The 22585-nt window shown below is 33.3% G+C and overlaps 3 protein-coding genes across 4 annotated transcripts in view; 1 reads left to right on the top strand and 2 right to left on the bottom strand.

Annotated features, from left to right (window-relative positions):
* Positions 3060-9040, bottom strand: LOC105160943 (CASP-like protein 5B1). The gene is made up of 3 exons (XM_011078483.2): positions 8443-9040; positions 7489-7621; positions 3060-3684 (listed from the first exon to the last, which is right to left on the bottom strand). Exons 1-3 carry the CDS (start codon positions 8571-8573, stop codon positions 3484-3486), a joined length of 465 nt encoding a protein of 154 aa, XP_011076785.1. The 5' UTR covers positions 8574-9040; the 3' UTR covers positions 3060-3483.
* LOC105160942 (uncharacterized protein At2g39795, mitochondrial) lies at positions 11483-13736 on the top strand. The gene is made up of 3 exons (XM_011078482.2): positions 11483-11878; positions 12903-13240; positions 13340-13736. The coding sequence occupies exons 1-3, from the start codon at positions 11597-11599 to the stop codon at positions 13497-13499; spliced, it is 780 nt and encodes a 259-aa protein (XP_011076784.1). The 5' UTR covers positions 11483-11596; the 3' UTR covers positions 13500-13736.
* LOC105160941 (delta-1-pyrroline-5-carboxylate synthase-like) overlaps positions 15984-22585 on the bottom strand; it is a 10013-nt gene continuing 3411 nt past the window's right edge. Inside the window, exons 7-21 of one of the 2 annotated variants that reach the window (XM_020693440.1) lie at positions 22540-22581; positions 21042-21192; positions 20801-20965; positions 20588-20665; positions 19748-19837; positions 18873-18959; positions 18706-18792; positions 18505-18601; positions 18287-18390; positions 18138-18213; positions 17410-17560; positions 17218-17286; positions 17013-17079; positions 16863-16933; positions 15984-16389 (exon numbers count right to left, since the gene is read on the bottom strand). In XM_020693440.1, the coding sequence (XP_020549099.1) occupies positions 16308-16389; positions 16863-16933; positions 17013-17079; positions 17218-17286; positions 17410-17560; positions 18138-18213; positions 18287-18390; positions 18505-18601; positions 18706-18792; positions 18873-18959; positions 19748-19837; positions 20588-20665; positions 20801-20965; positions 21042-21192; positions 22540-22581 (1417 nt within the window). In that variant the 3' untranslated portion in view covers positions 15984-16307. Of the gene's footprint in view, positions 16390-16862; positions 16934-17012; positions 17080-17217; positions 17287-17409; positions 17561-18137; positions 18214-18286; positions 18391-18504; positions 18602-18705; positions 18793-18872; positions 18960-19747; positions 19838-20587; positions 20666-20800; positions 20966-21041; positions 21193-22539 lie in introns of both variants that reach the window. The other variant, XM_011078481.2, reaches the window with a different exon arrangement.

The raw sequence follows: 22585 nt of genomic DNA, 5'->3' as shown, positions 1-22585 counted from the left end.
TAGCTTTTCAACGAAACACAAGAGAGCAAAATACATTTTAGCCTTCATAATATATATATATATATATATATGAGTAAATTACAATGATTTTCTCCTAAATTTGGTATAATTACGAAAATCCCCTTATTATTTGAAAAATATAAATACCTCCTGATGTTTGATGATATTATGTAATACTTGAATGGATGTATGAAATTGTTAACTTTGCTCTTATTGTATTTTATTATTTTTTAAAAAATAAAAAATTATAAAAAAAATCGGATGGAGTGAATGAAAAAAATTTAAAAATTATCTACCTAGTCTAAAAAAATAAAAAATAAATAAAATTATAGTTCTTATAAGTAACATAAAGACATTTTAGTTAGATCACCATAACAAATGAATGAAAACCTAACGGAAGCTTAGGGTAATTGCTAGACAATCGTTAAAATTAGGGAGAGTATTGATAATTTTTCAAAAAATAAGGGAGTATAGGTAATTATGTCAGACCTCAAATAAGGTCGTTGTAATTTACCCCATAAATATATATATATATATATATATATATGTGACTAATTTAAGTACACTCCTTGAGGTTAGTAAAACACCAATCTCCTGTCAATTGCTAAATTATAAATAAATACACCATTTGAAGTTGTAATTATAATTATAATTACACCCTCTATTTTACAGCGAAATTTTATACAAATACTCCTTACGTTACAATACATTAATACCCCCTCAGATAATGCACCTATAATTCTACAAATAGTAAGGAGTTTTGTGTAATTAAACCTACCCTCAAGATGCATAAGACGTAATTTACCAAATAAATATATTAATAGGTTAATTATTTTATTATTATTAAAAAACATTATAACAATATAATTTATATAAAATATATAACAATTTTATGTCAAGTGGTGGATTACACTAAAAAAATATTCTTTTTTAAAGAAAAGGGTGTCGTGGATAGCATCCAAGACATCCTTTTAAATATATTTTTTTATTTTAATTTTATTTTTTATAAATTAATTTTTAACAACATAATAAAATTAAAAAAATTATAATGTTAAAATTATATTAATTTAAAAAATACAATGAACTATACAAATATAATAATGTACATTTTTTATACAATTCCAAAAAAAATTCAATTTAAAAAGTCAATTATTATTGTTAACTCATCAGCACATTTGGGTGTGTAGAATAGGAGTCGACTCGCGAGAATGAATGAAAGTACTTCAAAAACGTAGAATTATTCATTCATATTATCATGTGATCGAAAATAAAAGGACATCATTGATTCTATTTTCAATCCTGAAGTAATGTGAATGAATAATTCTATGCTTTGACGTACGAGAAGTGTGAAGGTGTGAGAAATGTGAAGCTAGAAAGTGTGAAGGTGTGAGAAGTGCGAAGGTGAGAAGTGAAACGTGTGAAGGTGTGAGGTGATATTTATAAGCAAAATATATGTATAGTGGATTAATTATATTTTTCATGTTGTTTTGTGTTTTATATTAATCAAATATTATTCTATTCAATTAATTTTTAACAACATATTAAAATCCTTAAATAGAAAGGTAAATTGCTTTATTTTGAAAAATATCGGGTAATAAATTGGTATATTTTTAAAAAACACAAATGAATAATATCGGGTAATGTATTTTTTTATTTTTTTAATTCGATCCAATTGGATGTTTATTTAATTTTGGTTGGGCCGGCAACTCGGAGCAGAAGTCGAGGCTGGGTTTGGACTTGTGCTTGATAATAATATGGCTGTAATCCACCTGCCCCAAGAGAATTGGACAAACTTCAAACTTTTCATCCAACCATTTACCAATGTGGTTATTATAAAACTAGTTATCATCGTGGCACGCGATTTCTACGAACATATAGAAAAGTATTGTCATGTGAAATGAAAAGAAAATTAAAGCAATCGTAGCGTGAGAGAATGAGAAAAACAGAAGTTTGTAGAAAAAATAAACGCACAGTGAAGTGAGAGAGGAATAATATATATGGAAGTTTGAAAGAAAAATGAACAAAGTCAGGTGAGAGAAAAATGTAGAATAGTGGGCTGAGAGAATAACAATTTATAATTGTGAGATTATCAGAAAATACTAAGATTATTACTCTGACTAAAAGTTTCTTTGAATGGAAGAAATGAATTGTAAAAATAAATTTGAGTATTCAAAATATAGATACAGGGATAATTTGTGTAATAATGTTAATATTTTCAGGGGGGTGTGTGTAATTTTTACAAAAATAAGAGATGATTTATGTAAGTGACAATGATATTTGGTGGATGTATGTGTAAGTATCTAAAAGATAGGAGTAATTTGTATAAATAGACCATAGATCAGAGGGTGCAAATGTATTATCCCTAAATATAATATTCGCAACTAGATTTTTTTCATAAGACCACAAATATCAGCCAAACTAAAATTATACGAGTGTAGAAAATATACAAATATTTTAGAAAATCCCAAGAGTGCCGTAGTTGTCCTGAAAAACTATTAACAAACTATCGACAGGTTAAACTCATTTATGACGATTTTTCATATAAACACACATGGATAATAGAGTAATTTGCAGCAACCATTATCATTTCTTGAATCCACCCTTTGAGGTTGTAATTATATAAATATTGCATATCTTTTACAAAATTATAAATACACCTTCTGAGGTTGTAATTATAATTTACATTATCACCCACTCTGGAGTAAAAACTTAAACTTTACCTCATGAGGTAAAATATACCGACACCCCTCATGGGGTGTATTAAAAAGTGTATAAAATAATAGTATTTGTATAATTAAACCTAACCTCATAAAATACCAACGTAATTTAGTCTATAAACAACATGAAATTATTGCACCCTATTTCAATAGTTGAAGAATTTTCGAAGTTAAGTCGGCCCCTCTTCTACGAATTGCACTCCAACGACGGATCTATAACTGTGCAAATATCGTCGCATCTAGTTGGAATATCACAGGATGAATATCCACCATCACCGAAATATTCTTCAGGGAGCATAGATTTGAAAGAGAAACAATGAGGCAACAAGAACAAATCAAAGGAGAGTTTTAGCTAAACTGAATTCTCGTTCAACACTGATGTCGGCATGTGTCCTACATCAGTTGCAAAAGAAGAACATGATTAGCTTGCAAGTCCCAAGACCTCCTCTTCCTAGCAATACACCTTTTCAAGGATAAACCCTTGGATGTCGATTGTCACACAATGGATCGTCAATCGTGTGACACGCAATATCATTGTACGCTATTAGAAACTAATATATGGACAGACGTTCCTATAGTGTTTCATCGGATCTTTAAACAGGAGGGAAAAAAATAAAACCAATATCACACAAACTGGAAACAGCCTAGGTGTGCTAATGTTGGGAAAAATATTTAAACTGTTACTCTTCAAAAATTGACAATTCATATATATACATTGCGACTTCGTGCACGTGCACGTGCATCGAAGGTGTAGACGAGAAGTATTTTAAATTGAAGCCACAAGCCAAAACATGACATAAGAAGATATGGCAAGAAGAAACCATGCGGCAAAAGCAAAAGCTATGGATATCTGAAACATATCACACGACAAATTGGCATCCACCCTGCAGATATTGGTATCTCTAGTGAAGAGCACCATAACGCCTGCAGACGAGCATGCGGCTGCCAGGGATAGAGTAGCAGTCACCTGCACCACGGACATAAATATTCATGGATGAGTTTTTGTAAAGCAAGGAGAATGTGGTGCTCAAATGCAGTGCCCAAGAAATATTCATGGACAAGTTTTAACAGTTTTCACTATTTCCAGAGATATCATGCAATAAATTTTATAGCAAGTGATACTTATAAATTTTTCTGATCGTTGACACCTAATCTTAGAAGGCAAAGGATGTCATTTGGCCTAGTCAAATTAGAGCAGTGTATGATGCTTTGTGTAGAAATGAATCAAGCATCTCTGCAGGGTTCTTAGGCCAACTTGAATGATATGCGAGTTTGTATTTACCAAACTCAAGTCCAGCTCGCATGCTTGAATATTTTTTTATGGTAGAGCCTGGCACATTCTTGTTCAACTAGTCCACAATCTGCTCGTAACCTCCAACTGATTTCAAATATTAACTGAGATATCAATTTAATTAATAATTTAATACTAATGTGATATAGCATCAGAATTGCATTTTCCAATCTTTCGAATATATATTTGATTAAAATTATTGAGAGGAGAAAGAAATAAGAATTTTCCACTCTCTTTCCAGCACATTATATCAGAGAGGGGAAAGAAACGGGAAATAAAAGAAGACTAATACTGATAAAAATTGAAAAATAAGCTATTTGAATTCATGCTCAAGCTCAAACTTGTATGCTCAAGCCAAGATCAAGCATGAGTTGATTGAGTGTGAGCATCAGCATGAGCTTGACTTTGCTGCGTCTGGTTCATGCTCGAGCTTCATATCTACAACATTCTGGTTTTTGGATTAGCTCAATTGCACTTCTGTGCTGTACAGTAGTGCTAAAGTGAGTTCCCTTCACGGTCTTTATGCTATTTGGTAAACAGAGTAGTTATGAAGGAAGGATGAACCAGGAAGAGCATTATGGTATACAAACATGCAAATCCTCTCGGACAATCTACATGCATTAAGGAGGTTCTTCAGTTGCCAGACATTTTAAATTATTCTTCAGATCAACCAAGGGCTCAGTAACATGCACAAGCATCTGGCTTTTAATATTGTATCCAAAATACAATAATTAAGATTATGATAGAGCCCACTGTTAATATATTTTGCATCTGAATTCGATGGTTCAGATTTTACGACTAGTATGCTTGGGATATGCTGCTTCAGCCAAGAGAAAGACAGCTCTATCCCTGCAAGATTCCTCACTTTCATCACTGCATCAGAAAAATGATATGACTACGTACAGACGTATATTCTCGACTTTCTCTAACCAAACAGTGTTCATCGATGTCCTGACAATTAAACAGCGTACTTCTGCACCACGGAGTTAGTATGAAGAGTATTGGGCTAAACCAAGTGTAAATCTATCACTGCGGTGAAAGCTTAAGCCCTATTATTAGATGGAAGTACAATAAACTGATTAAATTAAGAGTTATTTATACTTAGAACCCCTCCAAAATAGTTCATTACACTTTATCCCCTTAGACATCTAAAAGTATTCCATTTATAAACCCACAGCCACTGAAATAATTTTATCCCTGATACAAAAAAAAAAAAAATATAAATAAATAACAAACTTATTAAATGACTATTCTGCTCCTGGATGTATCTATAACGGTATATTTTGGAGGAATAAATTTGTCAAGTTTATGTAGTTCAAAGATGTCTTTGTAAGGTTCTTTTTCAATGTTTTAAGACTTGGAGAACTTGATTAGGAAAATTTCTATACTTTTACAGCTAAACCATTCTTCTAAAGTGACACAATACTTCTCCAACAATAAAGTAGGGAAATCTGACACTAACAAAAAGTAACATATCGTGACTTAAATAGCTATATTACAAGGGATTCTCAGGATTGCAGTATCTATGCTCAAAAATTGCAGTTTTAGGGTGTCTACAAAATTAGTCCGAAGAGTTACAATTTAACACCAGTCCCTTAACTTGCAGAATGTGGAAGTATAAAATATTTAACAAGTTAGTTCATTCTTTTAAATTTATTTATTTTGTATGTGTCTATGTGAGCATATATATACTATATATATGTTATATATATTATATAAATACATAAATAGTAATTCAAGTATATGAAATATTTTAATAGTCATGTCTGAGTCTGGAACCCGGCCTGGCACTTGTTTTGTAGTTCCAAAATCCACCCCAAGTGAGGCGGTCCCTGATCAACCCAGAGCCCATTGTCATCCCTACCCCTAATTGTTACTAAGCAATCTTTTATTGAATCTCACGCCTATCGTTGAATTGTCCACCTCTAGTAGGAGGCTGTAATCAGAATGTTAACTTTTTCAGTTGTGTCTAGGTGTACTGTGATGTGGGAGCCTGTGAATAATAAGGAGATGTACGAATAAAGTACTCAACTCCATCCTCATTCAGATTTTCTTATTATCTTTTTGGATGTTCAAGAATAATATTTCATTTGTAAGAAGTTTACTTGAAAGTCCTTTAGGGAAAAACTATAAAGATGCATAAAAATCTAAAGTTCTCCAATAATCATCTAAACAATATACCGATACACAGAAAGTAGTTACGTTGAAAGATAATGTTATTATTGTTAAACCAAAAGAAGAGTTAGTCCTTGAATCGAGAAGGCTATATGGGGTTTGGAGGAGTTTATTATACCTCATTCTCTTCTTTATCTCCAGCTATTATCTTTAACCAAACAAGCGAATCTTTCTTATACATATACTTATACTTCCCTTCCTCTTATACCTTCATTTTTTCCATCCCAACCGAGTATGGATAAGATAGCAAATTAATGTGTAATGCAAATAGATCTGGTTGAGTAGGCTAGGTGAGGGGGTAATTTTGGACAACTTCACTTGTAAAAGAATAACATGCTCAGATAGATACACATAGAAGTATAATTCTGCAACATGTATATCACCAATAGAGAGCTCAATAATCAGATATGAGCAAGTCTAATGAAAATGTCAACCAGGAAAAGCTACACTTCACCTACAATTTCGCCACAGTGCTGAAGTGCAGCTAACAACTTAATGTCCTACTCAAGTTAAGCCTAGAATAGAAGGATGCAAGTGAGCAGAATTCCTGTTTTCAGTTCTAGAAACATGAGGTTGGATTATCTTTTGCATTTAGCATTCTTCTTCACAATATAATTGATTCCCCATAGTTTCTAAAATTCATTTACACGCAAATATATTAATATGCTTCTACATTGTTACCTGGAATATTCCTCAAGAATTCTTCAAGATAAATCATTTTTAGATTGTTATGCAGAAATATATAGTTATTTCTACCTTACAACAGAAGGCTTATTCTATTGAAGAAAAATTATGGATTGATTATATTCAGAAGCAGCGGAACACATATTAAACGATCGCTTTGTGTAAATGGAAGACAAAAAGGATCTCATCACTGCACTAGAATTAAGGCTCAACAGACTTTGAAAACAAGGTCCTTTGCACCATGACTCAACCAGCATTTCTTGGCATGGGTTGAGTAAGACTAATGGTAAGCTATTGTTAGGATTTAGCAGGGTTTTACTAATTTATCAGTTTCCATGACCTTTTGTCTTCTACAGCTTAGATAATTTCATTCACCATGTTACACAATAAAGCCTTTGACGCCTCGGGTTTAGCTCTCCCACACAGAAATGAGAAGAAAGGACAGTCAATTTTGCACATTGGTCATCGTTGTGACAGGTAGGTTCACACAAACATGTGAGAAATCACTTAAGTTCACCTCAAACATATGAGAAATCACTTAAGTTCACTGGGATGATATCTTTCAGCCATTGTTCAAGTAGAAGCAACTGCAAAGATGTAGGCAAGAGAGGTGTTAGTTACCCAATCACCAACGACGAACAAGCTGACAATGATGTTAGTATGCAGATCCTTGTTGAACCTCAAAGCATGTATGTCGAGGCACACAAGTCCAAAGCTCCACAAAACCTGAAGCCCCATTGATGCAATTAAGTAGCTGCGAAAACAGACCCTTATCCATTAGCAAGAGCACTGGTTATTGAATAAAAATTGTTGATTTCACAAATTAAATTAGAAACCAAAATGCCACTTAATTTACCATAAACGACACAAAGCAGTAGACAAAAACACAGAACACAATGCTCAACATTCCTTTGCTAGAAAGTAGCCTTGTTTCACACATAGTAATGGTGTTAGATCATACCCTCGTTGATGATTTATACACATTTATGGTAATTTAGAAACAAAATGCATTAAATTTGTAGTGTTAGAATTTCTTGCCAATATCACATACACTTTTTGTATATCAACCCAAAATACTCTGTCTCTCTCCACCAACCCATTCCCAATTACTATATTCAATCAGTTACCAAAATCAGGAATTCTCAATACCCATATTTTGTTGAATCATTCCCAGTTTCCAAATCAGTTACCAAAATCAGGAATTCTCCATACCCATATTTTATTGAATCATTCCCAATTACCATACTCAATCAGTTACCAAAACCAGGAATTCTCCATACCCATATTTTCTTCATTCACTCCCAATTACCAAAATCAGGAATTCTCCATACCCATGTGTTCTTCAATCATTCTCAATTCCTATACTCAATCAGTTACCAAAATCAGGAATTTTCCGTACCCATATTTTCTTCTTTCAGGGACTCCTCAATGATCAAAGAGTCTTTAACTAGTACAAATATGGTAAAAATAACAAACACCCAGAAACAATTTTGTCTATCCCGTGTCCCACAAAACAGAAAACAGCTCAATGAAGAATAAATCTTCGAGCAAAATCGAAGGCATATCATCAATTACCAAAAGGCGGTAGTAGTAGAGAAGCCGGAAGCAGAAGCCATGACCGCAATTGAAGCAGCTGCAAACACACACTGTCCTATCCTTAATATCAGCCCACTCTTTTTACCTGGACTTCCAAACACCTCCTTCATCTCTCTCACTCTTCCCCCCTCTCTCTCTACACAAACACACCCACGCTTGTATATGTACAATTCGTGTGTATCCCTGGTCAAGATTGAATCTTTATGAGATGGGTTGTACCCCCAAGAAAGATGGGACCACGGGATGCTCTCAGATTGTCAGAACATTCCTCCCATGAGACTGAAAATGTCTTCCTTCTGCCCTGAGCAAAAACAAGAAATGGAAATCCCCTTCTGCTGATGACTTTTTTAAATAGACCATATATATTAATTTATTCGCTGCTTTTTGAACTGTACACTGCTCCTCTACTCTCAGAGTATATACCATTAATTTATGTCTGAATGTTTGAGGAGAGTGGAGATGGAGAGAGGGCTGGCTGGCTCATCTTTGATCTGAATCTGATTGTCTGAATCATATGTTTGTGATCATTGCTTAGCCCTTTGGCCTTTACCAACTAAAATGAAAGCGCAAAATAATGGAAAAAGTGTATTTGCTGGTTTCTCTACAAAAGCACACACGGGAATTTTTCTTTGCTTTTTCAAGAAAAACCATAAATTATGTTGATTTGTCCGAAATTTAGTTAGGTAATTTTAAAATTTATACGTAATAATAATACAAAAAAGGAGATATTGAAAGTGTCGAGCTCTCAGCATTCCAAAGCGGTATTTCGGGTGCAAACATAATTATTTGTAGGAAGAAGTTCACTCCTTTTTTTTTTTAAAAAAATTTGGTGTAATTGCACGTAGAGCTTACGTGATTTAGAAAATTACACTTAACACCTTTGTGATTTGCTTTCGTATAACAAATAAGTCTTTCGTTAGTCAAAATTCATCGAATTTACTAATATTAATATCAGCAAATACAATGAATTTTGATCGATGGGAGAACTTATTTGTTAGACGAAAGCAAACCTCAAAAGTGTTAAATGTAATTTTTCAAACTATATGAAGTTTATGTGTACTTACACCAAATCTCATAAAAGAAGAGTGTAACTATCCTTAATTTGTATTATTTGACCCATTTTGCAAATACTAATTTTGGGGATTAAATTTCACTATAACCATGTTTTTATAAACGTCATAAGTTTATAACTTTTAATCTGATTGTAATTATTTTTGAACTAACTAAAATGTACTTTGGAGGTAAATATATAACTAGTTCAAAAAAGAATATTAAGTTTGTAGTTTTGCTTATATTTCTATTACTGAATTATTAATATATTGCATTAGTTATAATTTCAGAAAATTGATAACAATTGTGTCAGCTTGCGAAGAAAGATTTATTTTTAACATTTATAATTCACTTTTTAAATTTAATTATACTGTTAAATAATAAATTAATCCTATAAATTGAAATTTTGCATTTTTGTATTTGTTAATTATTATATTTTATAATCTTTTAATAAAACTAATAAACATGAAGTTTAAATAATAATATTTAAAAACATCTAGTACTAAAATGAAATTAATTAGTCAAAGTCTTCGATTTTTGAAATTTATTATGAGAAATTCCAATTTGTGAAATTGATCATTTGTTACTTGTAGATTTTTATGTTGATTTGACATTTTCCCAGTTCTGTTTTATTTTTATAATATTGTCTCCAACATGTTAATTTTTTTTTCTTTTATTACTATATCCTGAATATTTTAAATTTTTAAATTTATTCATGTTAAACTTTTTTATTTATTCATTAACTATTGTTAATAAAAAGAATCGTTCATCAAATCAGAAAATTTAGTGGGTTACGGATCACTGGTTGAACCGTTGTCGAACCGATAACGTCATAATATGTCATAAATAATTATAAAATATATAAAAATTAACTTTAAATATTAAATAATATACATATACTTCAAAATTTATTTTTTAAGTATTTTTCTCTTTACAAAAAATATTTTCAATAATATATGTCATAATTAAGTAACATAAAATAGAGATGTAATAGTCTAATAAAAAAATATAGCAAAAGAGTACATGAAATTCAAATAATAAGCGTCCAATACCAATAACTTAAAAAAGAGAGGAAAATTAAGGACTTTTGGCTAATAAAAGAGAGAAAAACTTAGGAACTTTTATGCTCAATTTATACCACTCTGCAACCCAATCGGTTCGACTGACCTGAGACCGGTTCAAGCGGGTCGACGATTGGACCGCTGGGTTGTTCGATTCTCTTAAACAAAAGGCCATTTTTACACTCCATTGAATTTTGCTTTTCAACCAGCCCACATTTTAGTAAAATTTTGAATCTATATGTGTAAGAAAATGTTATATATGATATTATTTCTTTGGGAGTTAGCCCGTTAAGTAGTGTTTCTTAAATTGCGTTAGAGATAGTGTGTATGTTTGGATTTGTTTTTGGAGATAGTATGAAATAAGTGTGGTATGTTTTATGTTGTTTAGTAGGAGACAAAAACTACTCTTCATTGTCAAATCTCTTTTATATATATGTATGAGTATGTATATAATTTTTTTAGTCGTAGGGCGATAATTAGTGTAGACTTATTTTGACAAAAAACAAATGAAGCACCGTTTTAAAACATCTCAAAACACCACCAAAACTTTCAAAACAAATCAAGGCGAACATTGTCCATATTTTGGCCTATATTGGAGATGAAGCAAAATTGAAACCAAATATTATGAAGAATTCTGACGAAGTTTTGAAAAGTGATTTCACTTCTCTTTAAAGATGAAATTTGTCCTCACATAGTTACTGTGAGTTAAAACAAATTCACTTTTAGGATACGATAAAACAAATCGAGATTTGTCAAAAAATAATTTTGGAAGCCTTTTTCCAAAAAAAAAAAAAAATCTAAGTTTTTTTAATCAATATGAAGTGAATTAATTTTGGAATTTAAAATTAATATATTTCATTATCTTAGAAGTAATCTCTATTAAGAGGAGACGCTTTACTTCATCAAGAACCAAAACGGCTATATATAAAATGACAATTGCTCATCGGCCAAAACCCTGCTAAAACCCTAACTAAACTCTTTCTCTCCTTCCAGTCTCTTCCATTCTCAATTCATCCAGAAGAATGGCACTCAACAACGCGATTAGAAGAACTACTTCAAGAATTGTACATTTGGCCTTCCGGGCTTCCGCCGTAAGAGAAGGGTACCTCCTCCGCCACCACCATAGCTCAGCCCTCTTCGCCACCGTCAACAGCCGCGTGGCGGACCTCTCACGAAATCTCCTTCAGAGGTCAATTCCGTCGTTATTCCACCAGTACTCAACCAATCCCAGTTCCGATGAGTCGCTCCTCCGCGTCATAGAGTCCGAGATTCAGTGCGCCGTCGAGTCTCAGGAAGAGGATCAGGTTTTTGTTGTTTTCTCATTTAAACTTGCTATGCTTGGTTCTGTAGCTGAAGTTCGAAATTACGAGGAATTACACTTAGGTTTTGGTAATTACTCTCATAGTCTTGGTAAAATGCTTTTAATTTTTCTGCAAATTGATTCTTTGTTGGTTTTTTTTCCTTGGATAATGGTTTACCATTTTCTTTCTAATGTAATATGGGCGTCTTTCTACTTCTAGTTATTTTAGGTTTTATATGTACTTCTGTATATATGTTGCCCTCTCAAAATTGTGGTACATTGATGGGGTCTTACAGATTGTAAAATGATGCCAAAGAGCTGATTGTGTATGTCAATTTTGTAGTAGGCCGGAGATATATAACTGTTGCGATCCTAATTGCAACCTATGAAACTCAGATCCTACATCAATATTATATGGTATTCAATTTTAGATTGTTATAGTTGAGGACATGCTTCTGGTTTTAAAATGTAAGGGACAAAATTGATAAGCGTAATTGAATTCCACCATTTAGTTTATTCGCATAATGGAATTGTCCTCATGAACGGGAACTGGTTTTCTGTAGCTTATGATTAATATTTGGGTAAATTACATTGATACAACTTGTGGTTAGGTTTAATTACACAAACACAGCGGCCCTTTGTAAAATTACAAGTAGATCCCATGAGGTTGTAAGTGTACATCAACACCTCTAGGGACAAAAACTTACAAAAACACCTTCTGGTGTAAATTACATTGAGGGGTGTACTTATAATTTTGTAAATAACAAAGAGTGTTCGCATAGTTAGAGCTAACCTCAAGGGTGTTGAGTGTTGCTATGATTTACACATAATTTTATTCTCCACGATTACTACCTGAAAGAACGTGGAGAGGTCATACCTATTGTGTAAGGGTTAGACTTCATTTAGTTTCAGTTAACTACATTCAAGTGTGATGTTGGTTAATGCAAAGCATTGTTATTTTGCTTGCATCCTTGTTTGAGTTCTGTTGCTGCAAATGTGACTGTTTTCTGATTTGCATTCTTTTACAGGCTGAGGAAGTTCCACAGGGATTCCCCTTTAAAATTGAAGACCATCCTGGACAGCAGACTATAACACTAACCAGAGAATATCAAGGTGAAACCATAAGTGTTGAAGTTCACATGCCTGATCTTGTTACTGGTGAGGAGAACGACGATGATGATGAGGAAGGAGAGGAAAGGGGCAACCAATCTAGTATTCCACTGGTGGTTAGAATCTCCAAGAAGAGTGGTCCTTGTCTGGAGTTTGGTTGTACTGCATACCCTGATGAGATAGCGATTGACAGCTTATCCGTGAAGGATCCTGAAAATTCTGAGGATCAGATAGCATATGAAGGGCCTGACTTTGCGTGAGTTTTGATTTGTTTTGTATGTTTCAAATTTTCTGATGAATGGAGGTTGATGATTCTCATGCTCTCATCGTCTATATTGTGTCTTCCTTTCTTCAGGGATTTAGACGAGAATTTGCAGAAGGCTTTCCATAAGTATCTGGAGCTTAGAGGAATCAAACCCAGCACTACCAATTTCTTACACGGGTACATGGTCGACAAGGACAGCAGAGAATACATTAGTTGGCTGAAGAACCTCCAGAAGTTTATTCAGGCGTAAGGTGCAGCGGAGATGGGAAAAAATTTGGTGGGATTTTTCATAAAACGAGTTTTATTGTATTACATAAACATGCAACTGATATTCTGCTACTTCAGGTCTATGTAGTAATTCTGGAAAAATTCAATTATACAAACTTTGATGAGGTAGAAAGTGGTTCTTTTCATGAATTCTGTTTGTAATGTTAATTGAGTGGTGGATTGAAACGATGATGCAGCGATGGTTAGTGCATTAACTATATGTTATAAATGTCTTGATTACGTTGATATGTGTATAACATAATTAAATTCAGAAAAATACAAAATTGATTATCATTAAATAAAATATTTACGTGCAACACCAATAATTGCGAGAAATATGCGATAAATATTTTGCTCAAAAATTAAAAAAATAAATAAAAAGTTTTCTAATTTCGTAGTAAAATTATTGTTTAGAAAAAACAAGAATTACTCATTACAATAAATTCACATTAAGTAGAATAGATACCCACACATCTGACGGACTCAAATCCATGATATCGAACTTATATTTTTTAAAGCAATTTAGATATAATCCTTAAATTTGAGAGGGTAAAATGTAATAATGGTATTATAAAAGGATCTAAGTCTGATGAACCCGTGCTTTAGTTTTGTGAATATGGGGAGCTTCTCTTCTGCAAGTACCTGAGAATTTTTAGCTATTTTAGGTCTCCAATTCTTTAATATTTTAGAGATATTCAATTTGTGAAATTACAAATATGCCCCTATGAGTTTAGAGGTTGTTTGTTAATAGTTTTAGAGGAATATTTTGAAATCAAGTGCCCGGATTAATCGAGAAAAATACAGTTTACCTCATGTAATATGAGATACGAGCCAAAAAATTCCTGTAAAAAACTATATATTTTTTTAAAAATGACGCAAAGTAACACCTTCCCCATCTAAAATATTGATAGGCAAGTAATTTGCTCCATTTTCTAAAATACCAGGAGGTAATTTGTTAATTCTTTTTTGACAATTTTTTTTTTGCTCATTTCACATATTTTTGGAGTAAATTGCATTTGATTACCCATGCAAGTTAAATTAACCATTAAAAAAATAAATAAAAGTTTGGCAAGAGAATTCCCTCCAAATTCAGGAGATGCAATCTTAAGATTCTATTATAAAAAAGGAGCATTCAATATATGGACAAAGCTTATGAGGTATTTATTATATCTATTTCTAAATTGATGTGGGATGGGGTATGACAACTTTACTTTAGCAAATTTTTAAATTACATATTATAATATGAGTAGACAAATCCTAAATATTTTAACCACAAAATAAGACAAGTTAAACATTTATATTTTAGAAGAGAAACAACATGGAGACAGTTAAGCATAATTGCTTGTTTGTTTGGGCAAAAAATGAGTGTTTAAAAAAACTAAAAATAAAAGGGGATATATAAAAAAAGTTTGGTATTTGGTGAGGGATCAACAGATTGACGGAAATAAAATTGGATGTATGTGAAAGTCTTTCGGTGTTCAATTTTGTTTCTATCGAAAATTGACAAAAAGTTAAAAAGACAAAAAAAATATACGTATTTTATTTTTATTTACTTTATTTTCCATACATATAATTTCTCTTCAGTTTTTTTTTCTTTTCCCACTAATAACACCAGTATATAACTTTTGAGAAAATACAACCATATAAAAAAAATTCTTGTACTTATTTGATGAATATTTTGTTAGTACAATTTTAGATTTAATTTTAATTTTTTAGTAACTTAAAATTATTTGAGTAATAATATTAACTTATTTATTTTCTAGTACAAAATCAAGAGAAATGACTAATCAATAAAAATTTATAAATTAGTCTTTTATTTCTCAATCTATTTTTTTATACCAAACACAAAAAAATATTTAAAATTTACTCCATTTTGATCATACCAAATAACTTAAATAAAACTATTTATCTTACTGCCCGAGTTCACAAGTTTAGGACGGGTCCATAGAATTTGGAATGTTTCTCAAAGAAGATCTGATTTATAATAAAGAACAGAGCATTTTGATTTAAAAAAAAAAGGAAAAATTATATCTCCCTCTTTTAAAAAAAAATTAGTGTAATTATACATAGATCCAATATAATTTGCGAAATTTCATCCATTAAAATAAATATGAATTTTCAATCAATTTTTTCTATTATGTTTACTAATTGATGAATTTTTTTATTAGATAGAAACAACCGGTGCGATACTAGATGAAATTATTCCCTGAAAAAAAGGGTATGGTTTTATAAATGAACATTAGTGTAAAAGAACATTCTGTAATTAGACTAAACATCAGCATAGATTTCTACATCAAGTTTGGGAACTCATGATTGTTTCTGCCTTGATGATGTCCGAAATTATGATGCAATAGATTCAGATAACACAAAATGGGAAAAAACCAGCATGCAAAACCTGAGATACTATGTAGTGGACATAGTTTTCATATCCAGAATGCAAGTGAACTCACTAAAGTAAGACATCCAATCAAGCATGAATATTAGTATATTTCCGTGTAGATTTCTCACCCAAATAATATTTATAAATACACCACTCATCCTGCAAGTTATTATTCTCATGAAATTTGAGATATCCATTAATTTATGCTAACCCAAGTTGTCTAAATATGATGATACACACCATGTGTTGGAACCGAAGTAGGTTGCCTGAACTATGTGCTTCTCCTTGTAACGACAATAGCTATCTGCATCGATTACGATTGAATCATGAGACAGCTGCAGAAAATAGTAGTAACATCACGGGAAGCAACTTAGCCTGTAAATCATTGTTGGTTATTTTGATTGCTTGGTCTTAAGCCTGCAGATTTAAGTCCTTGTGAGTATACACAATGCCTTTATCACCATTTACCACTTGTCCACTTCCTCGTGCAAGCCTGTATCACATTAAAACAGGTCTCGATGAACCTCACTCTTTTACTAGACCTACCTTAGGAATGTAGAGCAGATAAAATGGCTGAATGCCTTTCAGAACTCAAAACACACAGGAAAAAGAGGTGTCAACTTCTTTTGTGTCGCATACAGAGCCGTCGGAAAAGAAAGCTCGAGTTGAAATAGAGTAGGCATTCGACTGTACAAGTTTCAAATGCCAAATTCAAAACGACAAGGTGTTTTATCAACAAAGAGGAATAAGGATGAAGAATTTGGCATGCTATTGCTGTAATTGTATACATTCGGGTGACGGTGAATGGAGTGAAGAGATGGTTCATGGAAACAAAACCTTGAATATGATATGCAGACATACTGACAGTATAAATAATCTGAAAGAAGCTCCAAGCTGGTACCGACAAGAAAAAGATCATTTAGCCTATTAGTATTACAAGAAAGAAAGAATGTTGCACAGACATACCATCGTGTTGTGAGCAATCCTTCAACACCTACAGGACCACGAGCATGAATGCGACTTGTACTAATGCCAACCTGTTCAACAAGTACATTAGAGTATAACTAAGATAACTATGGTGGAATGTTCATTCCAACAGAGGCACATATAGCATACCTCTGCTCCTAGTCCAAAACGAAAGCCATCACAAAATCGTGTACTTGCATTGTGAAATACAGCAGCACTGGAAATGTCAACAGCTGATGTTAAGTTCATTCCAGCAGGTAAAAGTACAATGCCTAGCATTGCAATTATCTCTTCTACCACTTCCATTAAAATTTCATTATGGAATGCGTAGTATAATAGACAAGTGACTGATTACCTGTCAACTAGACGTAAAAAGATATCTGCAACTTCATGATCTTCAGTTATGATGCAGTCTGTATGCGCACTGCAATTAAGAGAGAGTCTATTATGTGCTCACTTTTACAATAAACAAGCAATCAAAATTTGTATGACGCAACGAAGTAAAAGAACAAAGATGAACTGCAAAGAATTTGAAAAGCTAACATGCCTTCCATGATGATGTATATGATCAACGGCAGCTTTTACATCATCCACTATTTCAACAGTGCAAGCAAGAGAACTATATTCATGGTGTAACGAACGTGCCTCAGGAATATTCAGTAAGGAGCTGGCTCGAGGTCCGCCAAATATTGTGACACCTGAAACAGGAATACATCGTTATACAAGAGAACTATATTCATGGTGTAAACGTGCCTCAGGAACATTTAGTACAGAGCTGGTTTGAGGTCAGCCAAATATTGTGACACCTAAAACATATACATCATTATACCCATACTGCGAAGACAGGATTCTTTTGAAGGCAAGAATTCTGGTCAGCTTTTTACTCAACTGTTATTTTGCAGAGCAATGTCCAAAAAGTTACATTTATATACTCAAAAGAAACTTGTTGTGTCATTTAATTCATTAGCTTAGTGAAAGAGTGGTTGAGCCTTCAAGATTCCCAATATATGACCACTATTTCTACCATGATACAAAAGTCATTTCATAATGCCAGGAACAGGATCCAGGGAATCATCCAACAGGTAAGACTCTGAGAACGATGGACCCATCTCTACAAGTGTATGGTACCAAAAACCTAAAGACATAGATAGGTTATCCTTTTTAAGTATCATTTTATATTGTTAAATAAACAACCTCCTAACCATGCCCAAGGATGACCAGATGATTTTTCTTTCCCTTTTTGAGGGGAGAGGTGCTGTTATGAAGAAACCAAACCTTTTGTTTGAAGTTCCACAATGAGCTCATTTACACCGCCAGTTTGAACCAAGTCCTTGTGAACAAGCAATGTTTCCTTCAGAATGAAAGAGATTAAATTAACTTTCAATAGTCTAAGAATGCAACGTATTATAAGGAATCAAACAGACCATTGCATTGCAGGCAGCAGGATAATCCGTTTTCGCGTCCAAAACGATCTGCTTTGCCATATCCATATTAGCAGACTTATCTACGTAAACATGACAGATTCCATCTGGAAAGAAAAGAACACAGCTAAATCTCTCAATACATGGAATACATGACTACTTGATCAAGATTATAACAAAGAAAATGCTGACATAGGTAATCAAAGTAAAATATATCTAACCAGCATGTCCAAGAACAGGAATCTTTGTTGAAGCCTTTATTTGAGAAACAAGTTTATTGCTGCCTCGTGGAATCACAAGGTCAATTACATCATCCAGCTTTGCCACAAAACATTAAACTTCAGTTCATTTTATATTCTGGATTGGTAACCATTAAACAAGAATATTTAAGAATACTGAAACACAATATTATTTCAAGCCACCTTGAGCAATTCAGGGATCTCTTCTCTAGAAGTAACCAGTCCAATAAGACGCTCCCCAACATTTTTTGGTATGGCAGAAGTAATTATCTGAAATTACAAAAAATGAGGCTATAAAGTCCAGGAGAACCAATCCGACATGCTACAAATTAATTTCAAAATGATTAAACCTTATGTAGTACTGCATTTGATCTTCTAGCTTCCTTGCCCCCTTTTAAGAGGAGCCCATTCCCACTCCGAATTGCTAGCGAAGCTATCTGTTTAAAGGAAACAAAATTCTACGAGTTTGTTTAAAGGAAACAAAATTCCACGAGTTTGTGTAAAGGAAACAAAATGCCATGACTTCGTTCGGGCAAAGAACATAAATAATTTGTATATACGTTTTATTGAAGTCGAAAATAGCATTCTGCTGCTAGTTTAGCAAGTTCTTATATCTTTAAAATAAAAGGAGGAAAGAAACATGTGACACATATTGGAAAGAATACTACACCAGACATACTGTTATACCCAATAGTCTCCCGAAAGTTGCTGGATTCTAAAAGTCTTTTTTATATCTTTACCCTTTGTCTTTGTTTCTGAAAACAGCTGCAAACTGCTTTCTCCAGAGGATAATGCATTTACCCTCTTTCTTATTACAAACTAGTTAAAGCTAATGCTAAAATTTGCTTGGTAACATAACAGGGCAATATTCTGGATATCGGATAAAACCTCTAGCTAAAATATGGAACATAGGAAAGCACATCCATGAATTTTGAAAGGAAAATATATGAAGTGGAAAAAAGGAAAGGTTTAGTCATTAAAGAAAAAGCACTGGAAAGAAAGAGAAGTTAAAGCCAACATGGGTAACGAAGTAATAGGTGGCATATCGATAGATTGAAAAGAAAGAAACAAAAACAAAAAAAAGATATATTGGAACATAATAGTCATTGATCATTAAAATGACAGCAGGTCCAATTACACTAAAGCTGCCGTGCTTATTACACTTAGGTGTGCATTTGATTCTATATGCAGAAGAGCTCCATACAAAGGTGGTTGTGTGATTTACCTGCACTAGTGCATCAGGACGAGACTCAAAAATGATCAAAAGCACACCCAAGGGAGATGACAGTTTCTCCAAGATGAGTCCTTGTGAAAGCTGTGCCAGAAATAATTGTCAGAATAACAAAACACTATGTCCTAATGGCACTAATAAACGTCATAGGATCTGTAAAATACAGTAGATCTTAAGTCACTTGATATGTAAAATTGCAAATGATGGAGTAACAAGCCAGACCAGCTTGGGAACTCTTTGATCTCTGATCAAGATTTTTTCTTAACCCAAATTGAGGACAAGTTAGCAGTTTGGTCCCAGAAATCACGTGGTAAAGCTGAATATCAGATTTTATTATTTGTAAGGATTCAGAAAAATAACATCCAGGAATATAATACAAGCACACAGATATACAAACATAAACATTTTATGAGGAATTTCGCAAATTTTCAAACTCAAGCTCATATTCTGTCTCATAACAGGTGATTGATCTCAGGAAAAGCAGATATTACGGAGAGCTAGATGCATAAACTGGGTGGTGGTGTACATGCTAGAGTTTATTACTTGAGCTTGACCTTGACACCCAATACCCTCACATACTTTGTTTCTTGTCGGCTTATTTGAAAAACATATTGCATTACTTATTTTAGAAGAAACTGAAGTAGCATGTTACGTTTAGGAACAAAGGTTCACAACTTAAAATCTCACTCCTCTTGCAATTATCATTGCTGAGGATGTTCACCCATGAACCTATGATTTGCATACAGTATCCGCTAAAGTAAGTCAGTCTATTGGACTCCTCATTGCCATACCCTTCTATTCATGCTATAAGTGCGACGAGAGCCATTTCCTTACCTCTGTTCTCTTCAGAACTCTGCCAACTGGTTCCTCCATGTTTGCAAGCACACGAATAGAATTTGCGAGACTCGAAACCTAAAGATGATAAAAGAAATTTGCACACTCACACACAGAGACAGACAGACAGAGAGATTGGAACTCAGGAGAGAATACCACACTTAAAACAATGATTCAATTGAAAGGCTGCTTTTTAGTATGGCAGTGTCTCACCTTACTAGGCTTCAAGGCAAGCCTTGATATCAAAGATTTTTCATATCCGGCCTGCTGTGCCTCAGCAACATCAGCATCATTTTCAGCAATTATCAGCTTCTCACTTGCTTCTAGAGCATCAGCTACATCCAACAAAATTTTGCTCCTCTCTTGTGAAGACATAGCCTGCAAGGTAAAATAGTAACATGCTAAAGATTTTATATGCGATATATAACAAGAATTCCCTTTACTGTATGACTACCTGAAGCCTTCTTGAACTTTCTCTTGCTGCGACTGCCATGTCACGTGCACTAACTTCTCCTTGTGGAACCCACTTACTAGCATCCCGATGGAACAGCGTACCAATACGCTTTCCATTTAAGACTTTTATAATGTTTCCAGTAGCAAAACCACTTCAGCCACAAGAAGGGGGTAGGAGTAGGAGAAAGTGAGGTGGAAACCGCTAAAAGGAAGGAGAAGGAATAACCAGGAAACAAAACTTTTTGGTAAATGTATCACATGTCATACATCAAATGAACAAAATGTTGTTGGGCCAGTATTTTTCAGAGTACAATGGAAATATCATAACACATATCAAGACAGGAATCTTCAGGATGTTGAAACTTCATACAATATACATCATGTGTTTAATAATGAATGTGAACTCGGACAATTTCAAGACGTTCATATATGTGGGGCAAATAAGCAAGTGTCTTCTGATGCGTATCATGGAGTTGTAATTTCCCCTTTAAAAAGATAACCAACAGTTACAGTATGATGGGTTTATGAGCATGGCAGACTTTCTTGATTGCTCAACTATCTGGAGTTATAATGGGTTCTAATTCAGAAACCAGCTTTCATATCCTCCTACATAACTATGAGCCTATAAGTTATATCAGATTATAGAAACGTAGTATATCAAATATTCTAGGAGAGGTGATCAGGCAACTTTCTTCTCTTGCACTCACCATGTACAGACTTATGAACACCAAATCTTCCACTTTTCAGTATGTCCAACATCACTTGAAGCAATCATAATAAACTTTGCAACTGTTTGCAAAGTACTTTACATAACTTGCTTAGTCCAATAAGTCAGAATCTCGTTGCAGTGCAATATACCAAAACTGACATAACTGTATTGTATCATTGAGTTTACATGGATATTAACAAAGACCGTGTGAAATAGAATGAGATTATTTGGCAAATACTGAAAAAATGGCATAAAAATGCAATTTAGGAAACTTGACCAGATTATGGAATCACATGACTAAGAAGGTACGACTTTCTAGTTTAATTTATGGTTAGGACGAAAAACGGAACTGCAGCCGTTGCCACTTGACCCAAGTACGGATAATGCTGTTTTGAGTTGAGCTATACAGTCTCCCCTGGACTTGGAGGAAAATTTTATCCAAGAAATGGTCTTTTTAGAGTTGAGCTATGAATTTTCTCGTGGACTTTATGAAACATGGTATGAAGCTAAAAAATTGGCCTTATCATAATAATATACTGAACTAGATTCAGTGTGTTGCTCCCGCCTAGTGATTCATCTGCTACTTGTGAAGTAGGGATCTTGAATTCATCTAATTCTTTGGAAATGTTTCAAGTAAATGCCATCACAAAAGTATATATCATATATTTGAAAGAAGTATCTAGTACTGCATTTACCATCTATTTGGGATTAAGAGTTTTAGGCATTTTGAGATAACCAATTAACAAAAAAGGCACATTAATTTGAAAGTTTCTTTATAAAGGCAGTTCACCTGGTGATAACAACAGGAATGACAGCATAAGCAGCATAAACAGCAG

The sequence above is a fragment of the Sesamum indicum genome, linkage group LG4, assembly GCF_000512975.1.
Source record: "Sesamum indicum cultivar Zhongzhi No. 13 linkage group LG4, S_indicum_v1.0, whole genome shotgun sequence".
NCBI lineage: Eukaryota > Viridiplantae > Streptophyta > Magnoliopsida > Lamiales > Pedaliaceae > Sesamum > Sesamum indicum.
Note: the sequence above shows the minus strand (reverse complement) of the source record. Positions and strands in the feature narration are given on the sequence as shown.

Excerpts from the sequence above, each read along its gene's own strand:
- LOC105160942 (XM_011078482.2), top strand. The coding sequence starts at position 11,597 with ATGGCACTCAACAACGCGATTAGAAGAACTACTTCAAGAATTGTACAT. Across the intron at positions 11,879-12,902 it reads AGTCTCAGGAAGAGGATCAG|GCTGAGGAAGTTCCACAGGG; the intron begins GTTTTTGTTGTT and ends ATTCTTTTACAG. Across the intron at positions 13,241-13,339 it reads TATGAAGGGCCTGACTTTGC|GGATTTAGACGAGAATTTGC; the intron begins GTGAGTTTTGAT and ends TCCTTTCTTCAG.
- LOC105160943 (XM_011078483.2), bottom strand. The coding sequence starts at position 8,573 with ATGAAGGAGGTGTTTGGAAGTCCAGGTAAAAAGAGTGGGCTGATATTA. Across the intron at positions 7,622-8,442 it reads TCTACTACTACCGCCTTTTG|CTACTTAATTGCATCAATGG; the intron begins GTAATTGATGAT and ends CTGTTTTCGCAG. Across the intron at positions 3,685-7,488 it reads TGTTCGTCGTTGGTGATTGG|GTGACTGCTACTCTATCCCT; the intron begins GTAACTAACACC and ends TCCGTGGTGCAG.